This window comes from Ranitomeya variabilis, chromosome 1 (assembly GCF_051348905.1).
Source record: "Ranitomeya variabilis isolate aRanVar5 chromosome 1, aRanVar5.hap1, whole genome shotgun sequence".
In the NCBI taxonomy this organism is placed as follows: Eukaryota; Metazoa; Chordata; class Amphibia; order Anura; family Dendrobatidae; genus Ranitomeya; species Ranitomeya variabilis.
This window is the reverse complement of record NC_135232.1, coordinates 112,567,916-112,586,292: the sequence shown is the minus strand read 5'-3', so window position 1 is coordinate 112,586,292 and position 18,377 is coordinate 112,567,916. Positions and strand designations below refer to the sequence as shown.

At 42.6% G+C, this 18,377-nt stretch overlaps 1 protein-coding gene across 4 annotated transcripts in view; it reads left to right on the top strand.

Annotated features, from left to right (window-relative positions):
• ARHGEF28 (Rho guanine nucleotide exchange factor 28) overlaps window positions 1-18,377 on the top strand; it is a 272,157-nt gene that overhangs the window by 120,339 nt on the left and 133,441 nt on the right. For all 4 annotated transcript variants that reach the window (XM_077287657.1, XM_077287675.1, XM_077287684.1 and 1 more), the window contains exons 5-7: window positions 278-461; window positions 2,819-2,999; window positions 14,071-14,140. In XM_077287657.1, coding sequence (XP_077143772.1) covers window positions 278-461; window positions 2,819-2,999; window positions 14,071-14,140 — 435 coding nt within the window. The remainder of the gene's footprint in view (window positions 1-277; window positions 462-2,818; window positions 3,000-14,070; window positions 14,141-18,377) is intronic.

Here is an 18,377-nt window from a genome sequence, read left to right as displayed (position 1 = left end):
AAACAAAAAGACTCCCACCTGCGGTACCTGTGTCAAGCTTGTGGAGAATTATGGGTTCCTGCTGCGTCCTGAGAAAAGTCCCAGGGCTGCGTTCCCTAAACCTCTATTAAGCCACAGTCTACAACGTCTAGAGTTACAGTATGTCTGGTCCTGTCTGGAAGTGACATGTAATATAAAGGGGTTGCCCACCCTAGGGCCATTGGACTACCCCTTTAACTGCTTGTTTTGAACACAAAAGAAAGTATATATAATATATATCTGTGTATTTGTTTTACAGATAGCCTGTGCCATGAAACCCTGCTACATCTAACAACGAGATGGGGGTTAATAGAGCTGTCACATTACCTCCTGCGTCTTCCCGGTGGAGCTTCCGCATTAAGACGCGTGAATAAAGAAGGGGAGACCCCTGTAGAGGTTGCTGTACGTCACGGTCACACCGAATTGGCCCAACGTTTAAAGAAGTGAGTAGCTCAGCTGAGCCCTTTGGCACCTTTTCTATTCTTGAGAATAGGCCGGAGTCCATCCTTGTCCATTGACTTAAATGCGAGTGACATGACAATCCGGTGTCGATCTCTGGTTGGCAGTCATATATCCACCTAGTGCATGTAATTCCCCCTCTGCTGAGGACACTCTTTATGAGAAGCTTAGAGAAGTTTCCACATTATTGCCCTTTTATTAAATGGATGCTACATAACTTTACTAGGGCCAATTACTGCCCTCATTGGCTATGTACCATACATGGAATAGTTACAGCAGGAGCCAGTGATTGGCTGTAGAGGTCAGGTGACTAAAGGACGGAATGTCATGATTGTAGGACTGGTGCTGAAGTGGTACCGGATTCAACGGGTAATTTACTTATTTTTTTAATATTCTTTATTCTAGGGGACCATTTTGTAAAATCCTTGAAAATCCTGCTAAGTTCATGTTTGATGGCATACAGGATGCCTGTTGCACCTCAAATTTAATATTTGTATATAATGGATGCAGAATAAATCTCCGGAGTATGATTTTTTTTTTCTTTACTGATTGTAAAAAAAACAACGTTAACAAAAATTAAATATGCAAATTTCCAATTTAATTTCCCAGAGGAGGGTTGCATGGCTTATAAGCCTCCTTACACTGGCATGCCAGGCACGTCACTCACCACAAGGAGAATTGTAAAACCTTAGACCATTATAATTCAGTGCTGTCACTTGATCGCATCCTATAGTGGAGGCTCCATGGATAAATCATTTATCATGAAATAACCTTGTCATTGCCTGAATCAGACAAGTCTTACTAGATCCATGACTCCCCACTAGGCCCTGCTCACTCATCTCTCATGGACCTTGATTCCCTAAGATCCATGATGGATGTGTTTGTGCATCTCGGAAATGCTGCAGTTTTGCTCCTATCCCCAGCCTTGGCCATGGAGCGCCAGTGTAAGTGTTAGGCTGTAAAATGTCCATCTGCCGTGTGTGGGATGTGCACATTATCTGCTCTCCCGTGATCTTCCACAAGCTACAATGATGTTATGACATCATGTCTCCTGCATGCCCGTAAGTCTGTATTACAGGGAATGGTTCTGTCCTCTATTAGTCTTAATGAGGTTCATCACCATGAAAACTCATTTGTTGACTGGCTATGTCCGGTGGAAAAATGTTTTGCAGTACTGTATATTTCTGCAGGCGGACATTAGGACAGAAACCTAATAGACCTTATTGTGATCATTGGAGCTTGTCGAGTGCCACCGGTGTCCGTCATAAGACTGAGCCGTCATTTTCGTAGTTATGCTTTTATGATTGAGCAGAGCAACAGAAATAAAGAATGCAAATGTTCACAAAGCCTTAGCCCTTAATCATTTCTAAAGGCCCCCATACACCTTAGATAGCTGTGTGCCGAACAGCTTTATCTACGGACTCCCCCATACGAGGACTGCTCGGCCAAACATTCCTGTGCTCTCGTAAAGAGCCTCTGCCAGACTCCTCTGGTAGCAGCTTATCTTCTGGAGAACGAAAGGGTCCTTGATTGGAAGTCCAATGTGCCGATCCGGTTGAGTCTTGCGACCACCCCCCAAAGCATTACCGTGTCGGCCGATTCTGGTAGGTTCAGCCGACTTTAGTCTAATGTGTATGGGGACTAAAGTTATTTTTAAAAGCCATAAACAGCTGTTATCTGAAATATAGATATGTTTTTAGAAAAGTCTACGTGACCCTATCGCCAATATAACCTGTCTAATGCAGAACGACCTCTGATTGTCCTAGACTGTTCATGCAGTCGGCACATTTTTGTTTGTAAAACTTTGTCCAGGACTTTTATGTTTTGCTTCCAAACATCTCTGTATTTGTTATGTACGTGTAGCCGGGTCTGCAGAGCATGTTTCATCCAGGCCAGAAAGTTGAGTAAAATTCCTGTGTCGTTCCTGTCGGGGATGTTGCCATTAGCATGATTCGAGCATGTCCCTGACTACTTGTACATTTTGTTATGAAAGCCCTTCTTGTTTATAACTTCTTAAACAATGCAGAGCTCCCTCGAGGCACTGTCTGTTTTTACCAGTCACAGTCATACACATCTGCTGCCTTCCAGTCAGTAGGAGTGATCCTGTACACGGCGAGCCATGGAGGTAGTGCCGTCTAATCCCAGTGGCATTACCCGAGGATAATGAGCAGTGTTTATCTGATTAGACGAGATCAGAGCACATTCACCGGAGCGGGCACGCAGACCGCCTCCATTCTATCTTGTAGCTGCTGGTGGACACACTGGATGCAGAATAGAAGACGATTTATGACTGCGGCCGGGGCTTTGTGTATGTTTATTAATATAATCCCATCACCTCCAGTTTTCAGGAGCTTCCGCCACTTGACTTCAGTACTGCAGCAATCAACCAGGATTCTTTTTTACGGTTCTGTTGGTCCACTGGCGTGCTGACATTAACCCGGCGTCAGACTTCTGGATGCTCTCTGGAGTCGGACATCAAACTCTTCAGAAAATGTTTGTGTGATACCAACTTTTTTGACAAGGTGAGATTTGTTGTGACATGCTTTGCCTGTTTATTTTTTAATTTATCCATTTGTTATTTTTCTTTTTTTTTTTTCTGAACCTTATTTGAAGGTTCGCTTTTCCAAATGCCCGATAGCGGGTGGTGCAGAAAGTGACTTTAGAAAATGTATTGTAAAATAAAAAGTGGAACTGTTGTATTGTAGCCTGGGAAATAGAGTTTATCCGCTGGGGTACAACTAAAATTTCACAAATTGGGAACTTCAAATATGTTGTGACATTGCCCTGCTGATGAAATCAGTGTTGGTGTTTTATTTTCCACTTTCTATAAGCCGTCCTAATAAGCTATAGTATTATGTTTTTAAAATTGTTCCTGCTGATCTTTCGGATCATGAAATTAAATTTTAAGTATTTAACTTTATATAATGTAAGCTTTGTTTTTTGTGTGTACCAAAAAAAAAAAAACCTCTACATAGAATGTGTTTTCTGCACATGTCAGGACTGTATCTTCAGTGTATACATTAAGAGGTTTTTCAGTGGTGCGATTAGAGTCTAAGATGCTTTAAGACCTAATACTGGTGACCTGTTCAGGCTAAGAAACCATTACGTATATATGTCAGTTTACTTGCCTGATATTCAAAGCATTAAATTATACACTCTGTCAGCAGGGCACAAGCTTGATCCTCAAGATATACATGTGATTTCTTTGTGGTTGTGGTCATGGTTTTAAAATACTATACCAAAAACGCGTTTTATTTTTTAGGCATCGGCAATTGGTATACTAGATGTCAGCAGATTTTCAGGGGAAAGTTCAGTCCACGGTTATGTAGCTCTTACAGAGAGATCACCGGTTGGTGGGTTGTTCTTCCTTGATCTCATCATGAATGAGCTTAAAGGGAGCCTGCCAGAAGATTCATGCTGCCATAACCGTGTGAAACGCTGTGATTTCCCAGAGTAATCATACTCTGTAAAAGAGTTGACACTGTGGAGAAAAGCCCACCAGGCAGTTCCCTTTTTCCTGCCGGTATCTGCTCAATGGGCTACATGCAAAAAGATAGAGACCTATCCACCAAGTGTGCTAGGTGAGGAGAAGCCTGAGGGTAGCCGTCCAGCAGACTCTTCTCCCCGTCTTCAACTTTTCTTCAGTTTACTTTGAAGACTTTGAAGTCGAAGCATTTCACCGAAAAACCTAGCGCTTTGTAATGGGGAAGCCCACCAGTATTAGGTTCAGCAGCAGGAGAGCTTCGTGTATGTTTCCGCACATGATCATACATGAAAAATGGATCCCATTAAGGCCTAGGTTTGAACTTGTTCCTTATAGCAGCATATTATGGATTATTGCCTATGAACGCTCATTCAGTATAATATTACAGTGTCAATCGACCTTTAGGCGTCATCCACACGTCCGTATCCTTGGTCAATATTTCATCAGTACTTTGCATGTTAAAACCAGGAGGGGAATTACAGAGAAAAACTCTAATTGAAACATTGACACCTGTTCTGTAGTTTGGAGGCTCTCCTGGTTCTTGTATACGAATATTGATGCAAAAACTCTGATGTGTGGGGGCGTGGCGATGTAGTGGAGCTGAACAGACGTGTCAGGCTGGAGCTCCCGTAATCCTGCAGAATCCTGCTTTAAATACTCACCCGGGAGGGATCCGGTGAACACCGCTGGAATCCTCTGGGTGCCTGGGGGTCCCCGGCTTCTGAGAGGGCGCGAGGTGCGGCTTCGGTCGGGCGGAATCCCTGAGGCGCGCGGACGGAGAACAGAGAAGGCAGGAGGCGGCGGCCATCTTCCCTGCAGCGTGCGCTGGAGTCGGAAGGCGCGAAGTGTGCCAGGAGACTCGGGAGGTGCCGGCCACAACTACCGGAGGTACTTGAGAGGACTGTGCGGTGTGAGTCCTGGAAGACGGACCCCGCACCCCTCTCGTTACTGTTGCACCATATTATATAGAGCCGACCGGCTCCAGCATCGCCCATAACTTTAGATCCTCTCCCCTGCACGGCTGCCCGGGTGGAGAATATACGTCCTCTGTGACTCTCAGATAACAGAACCTATAACCTGCACTCTGCAGTTATTGGGAGACAGAGCCTACAGATATTATAAGAAACTGAGCCTTATTTGTGGTGGGGGCTGCTCCTGGAACTCTCCCCTCATTTGTATCCATAGTGGTGAGCCCTGCACTATACTGCTACTTTTGCGAGGTTGCACAGGGAGGACCCTACAGGCTGTGTGTGCATTGTGACTTAGTGGCTTGTTAACCAAACCATAATCAGCTGCAGCGATATTTTAATTCATATCATCCAATATGAGTCGCTATAAAAACTCGGGCACAGCTGAAAAGCTTAAAAAGTTTGCACGAACGGATCCACCTGATAGTATACGTTCAAAAAAGAACTCTCCTTCACCTGTGAGCAGATCTGAAAACCAATTAAAAAACCAAGCCTCTGATGGTGAGGAAGATGGAGATCAGGAAGAATTGACATTGAAGCAGGCATCTGAGCAATTGATGCAAGCTATATCATTGACCAGGACATCATTATCGGGAAAGATAGAGGAAGTGCACTCTGAAGTGGGGCGCCTCAGACAAGACATGCAGACCATGGGAGGTCGTATTACTGAGGTTGAATCACGTGTATCTCGCTTAGAAGATAATTATGGACCTATGGAGGCTAAATTGACAAAGGTGGCTGGCTCTATAAATGCATGGAAACAGAAAGCGGACGATCTGGAAAACAGACTGAGACGGAATAATATCCGTATAATTGGTTTGCCGGAGCGGTCGGAGGGTCAGCACCCAGAAACATTTCTAGAGGAATGGCTGAAGGATACCTTGGGAGGTGGTTTCTCCACCACCTTTTCCGTGGAGAGGGCCCATAGAGTGCCAACAAAGCCTCCCATTCCTGGCGCTCCTCCGAGACCTTTTTTAGCACGCCTGCTCAATTGTAAAGACAGAGATATGATCCTTCGCTTGGCTAGACAAAAAAGTCCCATCAAATATAACAATGCTACTATCTCTGTGTTTCCAGATTTTTCCATGGAGTTGCAAAAACAACGATCTCAATTTATGGAAATTAAAAAACGGCTTAGAGAGAAAAACATCTTATACTCAATGTTATACCCTGCCAGGCTCAGAGTGGTATACCAAGGCTCTTCTTCCTTTTTTGCAAATCCGGCTGAGGCTGAGGAGTGGATGCGGTCGTGTTTGGGGGCAAGCGGGAGTGGAGAGAAATCCTAAGAGGACCGCTGTCTTCGTTTGTCTAGAATTTGGAACCTTTTTGCCGGATTTTCCTTGACGGTGTGGGGAGCTCCTCTGCCAGCGTCCTGGGAAACAACTTTACTGAACTCTGTGTTCAGAGATGGTATCCCCTTTTTTGGACTGGGCTATCTGGAGCGCGAATTTTTGCTCCTTTACAAAATACTTTTTGCTTTTCAATGTTTTGATTTTGTTTACTGTTAGCTACTTAGAAATTACTGCCATGTTTTTCTCCACTACAGGTGTAGCAGAAGCTCGACGTGACGCTATGCATTCTAGACTGATAAGTTATGGCGTCTGACATCACATGTATGACATGGAATGTGAGGGGCCTTGGGTCGCCTCGTAAGAGGGTCAAAGTGTTTTCTCAGATACGACGTTACCACCCTCATATAATAGCTTTGGTTGAAACACATCTAACTAGGGACTCGGCCCGTTATGTACAAAAACCCTGGGTACAATGGTCTGTACATGCATTCCATACTAGTTATTCTAGAGGAGTATCTTTGTTAATTCATAAAGATATCAGATGGGAGGTCAGAGAAGTTCGGAGAGATCCGGAAGGTCGTTTTGTGTTTGTGCACGCGAATGTGAATTCAGAGGACTATGCGATAATGTGTATATATAACCCTCCCCCTGCTAAGATGTCGATTATTAAGAAAGCGGTTGATTTTGCTTTAAATTATCCAGATGCGCATGTCCTGTGTATGGGAGATTTCAATATGCTAATGGATGAATGTATGGATAGACTTCGGTTTGATGGAAATATCATGGATGTGCATCCTTCACCATCCCGATTGTCAATACTCATGGAAGGCACTGGTTGGTTAGATCTCTGGAGAATGCGCCATCCCGATGTAAAGGAGTATACATGTCATTCATCTATCAGACGCACTCTATCTCGCCTAGACTATATATTTGGCTCTGGTGGCTTGGCGGTACGGGTGGAGGAGGTGCGTCATGGGAGTAGAAGTATCTCAGACCATAGTCCTGTGATTCTTAAACTTAGGCTGAGTCGGGCGAGGAACAGTATAAATTGGAAGGTGAACCCATTCTGGATGAAGTTGATAGGCCCAGACGACCGGACTGTTGACCAGCTGGACTGTTTCATTACATCCCACCCTATGCCGCAAAATATTAATATTCTATGGGATGCCCTCAAAGCATATTTGAGAGGATGCTTGTCTTCTACCATCTCATATATTAAGCGCCTGACTTCAAAGGAAGATGATGACATGGATAGACGATTGAAAGATTCAGAGGCGGCTTATATAGCTAATCAGACAAATGAGAATAAGACGGAGTGGTTACACCTGCACAGACTCCATAGTCAATATACCGACACCAAATCCAAACGTAAATTGTTTTTTACTAAACAGACTTACTTTGAACTGGGAAACCAGTCCAGTAAACTCCTAGCATATATGGTACGTCAACACAACACATCCAACACTATACTCAGAATCCGGAAATCAGATGACTCTGTAGTGACCTCGACAGACGACATACTCCAATGCTTTTGTGATTACTATAAAAGTCTATATAGCTCCAAAGGAGATTCTGATATTTTGGAATGCCTAGACTACCTGTCGGATCTAGTATTCCCTACGTTGGATGCTGCACAGCAAGCCTTTTTAGATGCAGATTTTACTCTCGATGAGGTAAACAGGGCCATAACAGACATGGCTTCTGGCAAGGCACCGGGCCCAGATGGTTTCCCCATAGAAGTATACAGAAAATATAGAGACGCTTTGACACCAATTCTCTTGAAAGTATTTCAGGGGATTTGGGAGGGTGGTTCCTTGCCGGATTCTTATTATGAAGCAAATATCATAGTCTTAAAAAAGGAAGGGAAGGACCCCCTGGACTGTGGATCTTACCGCCCCATCTCGCTGGTCAATGTAGACTATAAGATTTTTACTAAAATTCTAGCCACTAGGTTAAATGCGGTAATATTGGATATAATACATCCGGACCAGACGGGTTTCATGCCGGGCAAGAGTACCTCTATTAATATTAGGAGGGTTCAATCAATAGCTCAATATAGTACGTTAGTACCTGAGAATAAATGGGCCATGGCCTCGCTGGACGCGGCTAAGGCATTTGACTCCCTTGAATGGCCCTTCCTATCTGCGTGTTTACAACGATTCCAATTTGGTCCCAAGTTCCAAAAATGGATTGCAGCATTATATTTGAAACCAAGAGCTCGGATAATTATTAACAATTCTATTTCTGATTCGTTCTCCTTAAAGAGGGGAACTCGCCAGGGATGTCCTCTGTCTCCGGCATTATTTGCCCTAGCGATAGAGGCGTTAGCGATTCGTATGAGGTCCTCCCCACTTATTAGGGGTATTACAATAGCAGATCGCACGGACACTATCGGTCTATATGCAGATGATATGGTGGTGTTTCTTGATGAGGTGGAGGAGACCTTGCCACATGTGATTACTACTATAGAGGGGTTCGGTAGACGTTCGGGATTGTATATAAATTGGGACAAATCTGCCTTGATGCCTCTTTCTCATGGCTCGATGACACATCTCAACACTTTATCCCCACTACCGGTTGTCACTAGCTTCAAATACCTAGGAATAATTATACCAAGATGTAGTAGACTTGATCTACAGTTTAATGTTCTCCCATTGCTAGAGCTAGTTAAACATAAATTTGCAATTTGGAGTAAACTACCTTTATCTGTCTCGGGCCGCATAAACTTGATAAAAATGATACTTCTCCCGAAACTCAACTATTCTCTCCAACATAGCGCAGTACCGGTCCCTAAATCCTTTTTTGCCAATCTAAACTCATTAACTACATCTTTTATTTGGGGAAGGGCTAGACCTAAACTTAAATTGTCCACCTTATATAGATCTAAACAGATGGGAGGGGCAGCGTTGCCAGACTTCTTCTTATACTACCTAGCTGGACAACTTAGAGCTTTGGGGAAATGGATGCCGGGGGGAGATTTACCGAACTCAGAACACCATTTGATTCAGGCTGCCAAAATCAAATGCCCGTTGGGTTTTTTGGAGGTGGACAAACCCTCTGCCTCTAGTTTACTACCATTGCTTCGCCTGGCAAGATTGATTTGGCGTCAAGTGAAGAAGGCAATTCATTTTGATGGTATAGTAGCTGAACTTCCATTATGGGATAATGAATATTTTCCGGGCTTGTTGAACCACCCCTCTGCTCAATTCTGGACACTGCATGGTGTCTCATCGCTTAATGACCTCTATGAACAGGGAACCCTAATGTCCTTTGAACAAATACAGCATAAATATGATATACCGAGACCTCAGTTCTTTCGATATCTTCAACTCAGATCTGCGATTCAATCACATTTTCGTAACGTTGAAATGGCACGAGTAATGTCCTCCTTCCCACTGATAGGAATATTCAAGTCACAGGGGCCCCGGGGTCTTATCTCCGTATTGTATACTTATATGTTATCAGTGGGTGCGGATGCTGCCTTGTTGCCGATAAGGGACAAGTGGAGGGTCCTGATACCCGACCTGCAGGGTGAGGACTGGGAGGTGGCCCTTGAATCTCCAACCAGGGTGTCGCCCTCGGCCAACAATAAAATGATTCAGTTATATATTTTGCATCAATCATATCTAACCCCACTGCGACTATTTAAAATTGGGTGGTCCCGGTCTTCAGAATGCACTAGATGTCACATGGAGGAGGCGGATTTCATACACATGATATGGGAATGTCCAATTATTATGTCTTATTGGAAAGAGGTAACCGCGTTGTTGACTTCCCTTGTACATATTCCTGTTCCCCTAACCCCATCAGTGTGTTTATTTGGGATATTGGAGGAGGAGATCTGGGGCCACCATGCTCAAATCTTTCTGAGAGAGACACTTTTTCTGGCAAGAAAATTGATTGCCTTACGTTGGATGGGTACCTCACATCCGTCTCTTAGGGCCTGGATGGAGTTGGTAAATTTAATTGTGCCATATGAACGCACCTTATACCAAAATAGAGGCTGCTTGGATAAATTTAATAAAATTTGGGACTCGTGGAACTCGTCATACCTTACTATGTCGTCACGCAGCTGAGGGCCTAGTTTCTGTACAATAAAGACTTGAGACATAGAGTGAGTCACGCTGGGCATTGAAACTGCTATGCTACGGTAGTGGAGACAGTTTTGTTTTGTTTAGGCAGTAAGATAGGTTGAGTTTAGGATTTTCAGTATATGTGACATACTATTATATTTCAAAATTGCATGACCCGATCGGTGTATAAAGTATTCTGTGGATGAATCTATCTTTGTGATGTACCTACACTGACGTTGAAATAAGTACACTGTGTATGTTCATGTGAATTAAGTGTTCTAATAAACGAATTTAAAAAAAAAAAAAAACTCTGATGTGTGAATGAGGCCTTAGGCTAAGTGTGTGCCGCCTTTGTGCACTAGGCCTACAGTATACGTCTGTAGTTTTTCCCATACTGTACCATTCCTATACGCCGCATTCACTAGACTGAGGCCAACAGTTTGCACTTTTGTCTGCAATCTGGCATACAGGTATATGTCTTTATACTATTTGTTTTACTCTACAGGAAAGCACTCTCCTATATAAAGAGCCCCTGTAAGAAATAAAATGTAGACCATGCAGTATGTTTTTATTTTTTTAATATGGTGGATGGATGCCTAGGCATCCATCCTGACTGTGGCCACTGTCGATTGTAATTCTCATGAGTGCATGAGCCTGCGAGTTGGCACAGACGCAGTGTGTTCCCAGCCTAATTCCCGTTTACTTACCATAGTGTAGAGAATTAAGGTGGTACTTGTAAAAAAATTTCACACAATGCCATATAGATGCAATGTGCAGTATCCATTGTCTTCTACGAGGGAATCCGCACACGTAGGACATGCACTTCATATCAGAATAAAGAAGTTAGTGCTGATCCCATTAACTCAATGGCTGGAATAAACAGGTGAGATCATTGTGCACCCCTACTCCCCAATACTTTCATGTTATAGTTTCCCAAAATATAATAGTTTCCTTCCTGGAGGAATGACTATCATCTGCTGTTTTCACTTTGATTGTATTATATTCTTCTTGCATTTTCCCTTATTGAGATATCTGAGATGGAGAAGGTATCGTCTAATCCTCCACAACAAATTACTCTACTTAGAGTTTACAGTGTAAGCTTCCTACCATGCACACCCACATCATATTATAATGCAAAATGTTAGGAACAGAGCACATTATAAAGTCAGTGGTTCTACAGGTTACAATACCCAAAGCATAAACGGCAATATACCCCCGCCAAGTTGTAAACATCCAAGAAAGAATAGAGTAATCAATCCACCAAAAAATAGAAAATTAAATATTTTTGTTATTCTTCAATGTAAAAAGGCAAAATTATAACAGAGATCTATGTCAAGGACAGAGTCTCGATCAAGGAGAAAGATTGAGACTCTGTCCTTGACATAGATGTCTGTTATAATTGTGCCTTTTTACATTGAAGAGTAGTACAATTTAATTTTCTATTTTTTATTTTTATTGAGAAGCCCACACAAAACGCGCGTCGGGGTGGCGTGTGCGGCACCATAGGCAGTAATGGGTAAGAGCAATACTTATATATGACTAGTGTTAGAACTGTGTCAGTGTTAGAACTGTGACCTCACTTAGAGATTTATTGTCTTTGCTGATGTGATCACATTGGTCTTTGGAAGATATTACTGCACTGTCACTTTACAATTGATATGAATTTGATTATTGAGCTCTTACTTAGTATGCTGCACTTTTGGTGTTGTACTCCTATTGCACCTGTCTCTCCTTGATTGAGACTCTGTCATTGACATAGATGTCTGTTCTAATTGTGCCTTTTTACATTGAAGAATAATAAAAATATTTATTTTTCTATTTTTTGGTGGATTGATTACTCTATTCTTTCTTGGATGTTTACAACATCCACATTATAGGTCCAGTTTCCAGGATTTGCATTTCACCCCTAGTTTTCAGAAATCAGTGTGATTTTGCCACAATTTCAGAAAACTGCAGTAAAATTTTTTTTCCACAAGCATAATGTGTGAACCCACTATAACCATACTGTTTTCCCACAGTTTCATTATACAAGAAATTTGTTTTGTTGCTACATAAAGGAAGATATTGTAGATTTAGTGATTGCGCCTTGTCATAATTCATATTGGCTGTGTGCCGCAGAGTCATATAGTTCTAGCAAAGTGGATGGGATTTATAGAAAGATTGTGCTGAACTCTAACTTATCTTTTACCCTTCCTGAGAACTGGATTCACATCTACACAGCTCAATACTGCTGTGTAATATCCTCCATGCTGCTGCTTATCTAAGTAACTAAAAAAAGGAATGAAGGGGCAGAAATCATCTGTGTGCTGTGCTGTGCTGTGCATGGCAGATATCACCGTAGCCTCCCAGTTCAAAGTGAATTGCAAATTAACAGAGCCTGCAAAACTGATGGCAATGCAGGATACAAGTCAGTAGTAGTATTTTTCTCATGTACACAGACAGGACAATTTACAGTGGCTTGCGAAAGTATTCACCCACCCCCACGGCTTTTTACCTATTTTGTTATATTACAAGCTGTGTTTAAATATTTTTGTAATCTGATATGTGTGTGACAAGTTAGCACTAAATAGTCTAAGTTGAAGTGAGAAATATATAGGCATAAATTAAATTTATGGGATGAAATAACTTAAATTGGCATATGTAAACACCCCTTTGCTATGAAGCCCCTAAAAATTTCTGGTGCAAGCAATTATCTTCAAAAGTCACCTGCACCCTTAACCTCTTCCTTAATTAGACACATGTTCCAACGCTGCAGAGAGAATCCCTCCCCCACCTCCGTACTGTGCAGCCAGGGCTCACCGTGATCATTTACATTAATATGCCTTGGAGATTGCAGTCATGCAGATCATCAGTTGTGGACAGCTATCTGTCTACACTCAACCTGAAGCCAGGGAAGGCCGTGTGCGATAACAGTGGAAACTTGGTGGCGGCCCTGCATCGGGCCAACCTTACACACGTGCCCTGCATGGCTCGCATCCTCAGCCTGATGGTACAGCAATTCCTCCGCCACTGTCCCAGCCTGGATGCGCTGCTGCAGAAACCACTGTTGTTGTGAACTTGTGTGCTGACTTCCACCATTCCTCATCATTGAGCCGAGATCTAAATCTGCGCATGCGCCGCCTCCGGCTGCCATCTTTAAGAGTCTCACTGCTGGGAAATCAATTGGCAGAGCGGGGACTCCTCTCCTACCTCACTGCTGACATTTTCTTGAAGCCCAAGGCCCGTAGCCTCACACTCCCTCCTTCCAGCCCTGAGCATCGGCACTCCTGCCTCTGCCGCTGGCTTCCTGCAGCAGCGACCCTGCCTTCTGTATATAGTAACTGCTATGGGACGATCGCAGGTTCATATGTTTTTTGAGGAATTAAAAAAAATAATAAAAATTGTGGAAGAATAGTAAATTTTCTAAAATAAAGAAATAAGTATTAGCAGTGAAATCCCTTGTGATTTTGGTTGTCCATTTTGGTCCTGCAGTGATCATTCATATTCAAGCGTCTCCAATCACCCGGCTCATGGATGACGATGCATGTGTGGCTCGTGACCACTGAGGACAGGGATTGGAGTAATGGTTGTCGTTACTGCGCGACTGACGGATTCACCTGCTGTATAATACTCATTTTAATCTTTTAGAACATTCCCTACTCTTTCATGTTGTTTTCAGAGGAAACCTTCACAGACTTTGAATATAATACTGAGGAGGAGCACAGTGAGCGGTGTCTGAGCAAGTAGCTGGTTCAGGGGATTTCCTATTCATTCTTGTACCTTTTGCTGTGTTTTAGATTGTGAGCCCCATGCACCCCTGGAATTACAAGAAACAGAGATCAGTTGATGGATCGACTACGGAAAGGGGTAGAGTATAGTTTATATCACTTCGATTTTTGTGTTATTGCTTATATATTTAAATCATTGCATCTTGAGATATTTTCGAAAAGTCATAAAATATTAATGTTGTGTCATGTGACTCATATGATGTGACCTCCCACCAGCTGTGTTTAGGGGTCTAAAGTGCTGGAGGCTATAAGGATAAATTCCAGAATGCAGGGACCACATGCACTTGCTTTCTGTGCTTGGATGGGTTTTTGCACTTAATTCTTCAATAAAAGATGATTGTATTATGGGATTTTCGCTTTGACACTGGATTTTTTTTTTCTCTACACTTATTTTGTGTTTTAAACACTTTTTCACATTGAGGGGTACCATATATTTTAGGCTGCATTCCCACAATGAATATTTGCTGAGTTTGTGATGTTGCAAATTTTCTGCTGCATTTCAGCACCTACAGTGGCATGTGAAAGTTTGGGCACCCCTACGCAAAATTACTGTTATTGTGAACAGTTAAGCAAGTCGAAGGTGAAATTATTTCTAAAAGGGCTAAAGTTAAAGATGACACATTTCCTTTGTATTTTAGGCAAAACAATATCTACATATTTTCATATTTTATACTGGATTTAAAAAATTCCAAAAAGTATAATGGGCCGATGCAAAAGTTTGGGTATCCTTCATGGCTAGTACCGAGTAGCACCCCTTTTTGCTAGTATCACAGCTTGTAAATGCTTTTTGTAGCCAGCCAAGAGTCTTTCAATCCATGTTTGAGGGATTTTCATCCTTTCTTCCTTGCAATATTCTTCCATTTCTGTCAGATTCTTGGGTCGTCTTGCACGCACTGCTATTTTGAGGTCTAGCCACAGATTTTCAATGATTATCACACCAGGGGACTTTTTACATTTTAAAATGTAAAAGATGACGACAATATATATATGTTTTGCCTAAAATACAAAGGAAATGTGACATCTTTAAGTTTAGCACTTTTATAGATCATTTGATCTTCAACTTGCTGTACTGTTCACAATAACAGTAATTTTGACCAGGGGTGCGCAAACTTTTATATGCCGCTGCATTAGCTAAATTAGCTTACTTGCATTTTTTCATTATAGTTTTGAATGCATGTTTTTATTTTGCTTTTGATGATGTGGTTTTCGTCTCTTACTCGTGTGTCGTGTTTTAAATAAAGCTGCTTTCATTTTGATACTTTCTGGAATTTGGCAGTAATAAAACTTTGTTGACACAGTCATGTATAAATTAAATGCATTTTTACTGTATTTCCGCAACGATAATGCGCTGAAAGCGCATGAGAGAGTTGGGTCAGAGAGTCATGCGATTTTCTTATACATAGAGAAAATGAGAAAAAAAAAACCCACCTTCTCAATTCTGCCAGTGTGTAAAAATTGGACCACGCTCGGATGTCATCAGAGTGCAGTCTGGTTTATTTTTTATTTCATTTACCCATTGACTTGCATTGATGACATCAAAATTGGATGTGTCTTCAATATTTTCCCGCTGATCTCTCGCTCCGATGAAAAGAATCGGACATGTGAATGGCTTCAGAGACCATCACCAGTACGAATGCTAGCCATGAAAATCACAGATGGCATTCGTGCCCAAAAACTGAAGGTCTGCATTAGCCCGTAAATGTGTACCTGCAAGAGAAATCATCATGATGCGGATTGTACACACGCACTGTAGATCACTTTACGCTGCATTTTTTTTGTGCAGTGAAAATATGCAGTGTCAAAAACTCACCAAAAGCGAATCTTGGGAACTTAACCAAAGAATGATTATTACAGTCCCTACTTGTCGCGTTCTTACTGTTGCAGTAGTTAATGAGGAGTTATGAATGGGAATGATTCATGTGGTTTGTGTTGGCAGGCCATAGAGGAGCGGGTACTTCTCCGGAGCATACAGTGCCTACCGTTATCCCACATGGAGTAGGCCGCTGTAGCCCCGGGCATCCACTCATCGGCGGACAGATTCTGAGAATATGTGAAATGACTTTTGTGCAGATCTATTGTATGTTGTTGCCGGCTTCATTCCCGGCTACAATGGGCGTCTTATCTTCCGTCTCTGTGGTGATCCTTTAATGCAATATTTTGTATAATCCGGCGGCCTGATTAAATTATGTTGTGGTTGTCTAATAGCTTTGGGTTAAGCCACAATAAGGGCTTATTATTCGGCGATTTTATTGTTTTCTATTGAAATCCATGAATGTTGTAAATGTCCAAGAAGACAGTCTGTGGGAAGTGTAACCAGCAGTGGCTAATAGACCCATTCATTGAAAAGACCTCATTGATATGTCGTAGCCTGCAATCCTCCCCGGCAGTCTGGAGGAATTATCCCGCATGAGGACTGCAACGCGGCTCATAAATGATTTTACCGTGTGTCCTAATCCAGAGTCCTGGGCAGGACAGAGTTATCACACCAGGTGGTTCCTGTTGCTGTATGAAGAGATGCCAAACACCCCAATTTTAGCCCTTTTTATTTGTCATGTTGGTGGAGCTTTTAGGTGCGGTGCAATGCGAGCGCTGGGAGTCTGAAGAGCATCCGTGAGCTGTAGCTCTCCCCTCTCCTACTGCTAGTCCACAGCTTTCTCCCTCATACTGTGCACAGGGAGAATGGTGTTGGTCAGTAGCTGGAGGATGGCCGCAGCGTAAGAATTCTCCTGACTTCTAATTCTCAGTGCTCCAGGAAAACGTCCACCATTGTAGTAAGCGTGTCTGTTACTACTTCATGCCTCGGGTGGGAGGTGGGCTCTATGAGGCCGCATGTGAACAGTCGCTTCTTTCTGATGTGTTGGAGTCAGAATGATGGACAAATGTAATTGATCTGAGCGACTTTGGATTCTTATAAAGGACAGATTGTGATAGCTTGATGACTGTTTCAGATCATCTCTAAAATGGCATGTCTTGTGGCATGTTTCCAGTGGTTAGTACCTTCCAAGGAAGGACAACCAAGGCCATGGGTGCCACATGATCATTGATAATTGTGGGGAGTGAAGGCTAGCCTATCTGATCCGATCACAGAGAAGAGCTACTGTAACACAAAATACAAAAAAAGCTAATGTTGGTCATAATAGAAAGGCTTCAGATCACACCGTGCATTGGAGATTGCTGTGTATGTTTCTAGCTTCTGACTGATAGAATTCCCATGCCGACACCTTTCCCTTGCAAAAAATCCGTAGGCAAGTGACTATAGTCAAAGGAATCGCCTTCCTTTTTACATCATTTGGATCTCCAGGTGTGTCACTTCTCTGGGGATGAGATGTCACCATGCTAAGTGAAGAACGAAGCCGTGTGATGCTCTGAGCGATGTTCTGCTGGGAAAACTTGGCATTCATGGGGATGCTACGGTAGTATCTTCTGACAAACTATTGTACAGACCAAGTAAAACATGAGAATGGTATTCTCTAATGGCAGTGACCTGTTTCAGCAGGATAATGTGCTGCCACACTACAAACATTGTGGCCGAGTGGGTAGAGGTACATGACAGAGTGTGAGGTGCTGCCTTCCCTGCCATATTCCCTAGATCTCGGTCTACTGGAGCATCTGTAGGATGGGCTGGAAAACAAGTTCAAAAGGGAAAATGTCAGGCGAATCATCCTGGCCAAACCGTGGGCAGCATGAATCACAGCCTGGCTGCATGATTACAATCGGGGCTTTCAGAGAAAATATACCTTAAAGAGCCTAGAACCGCTGCAGGTGACATAACGAGAGACCTGTCAATTCAGCTGGCCTAAGTTTCTCAGAGCAAGAACTATCAGCAGCTCCATATTTTGACCCATAGACTGGTCCTGAGGACTGTGCTGCTCATATACTGTGAACTATCAGATAGTCACTCATTGTGCACTAAGTGAGTAAAATTACTATCATAGTGTTAGTAATAAAGTAAAATATTTCCTGGTAACGGTCTTCACATTTTCTATTCTTTGCGTTTGCTTGGTATTGTGCACACAGCTGTCTCGTTCGTATCGGGAGACATGTGAACAGTCTGTGCATTGTGATCTCTGCTTAGGCTGAGTTTCACGGACGTCTGCAGGAACCCATAGCTGACATTTTAGCCAGGCATGGAGGAAGAACAGAAGAGTATTTATTAACACAAATGTCTGTGGTACTTGTGGGGCTTTAACTTTTGTATCTTATTGGGGCCCTTGTAAAGGGGTACCGTATTTTTCGCTTTATAAGACGCACCCCCAAATTTGGTGAAGAAAAGTAGAAAAAAATAATTTTTTATGTTAAATGGGGGTCTGTTTTTA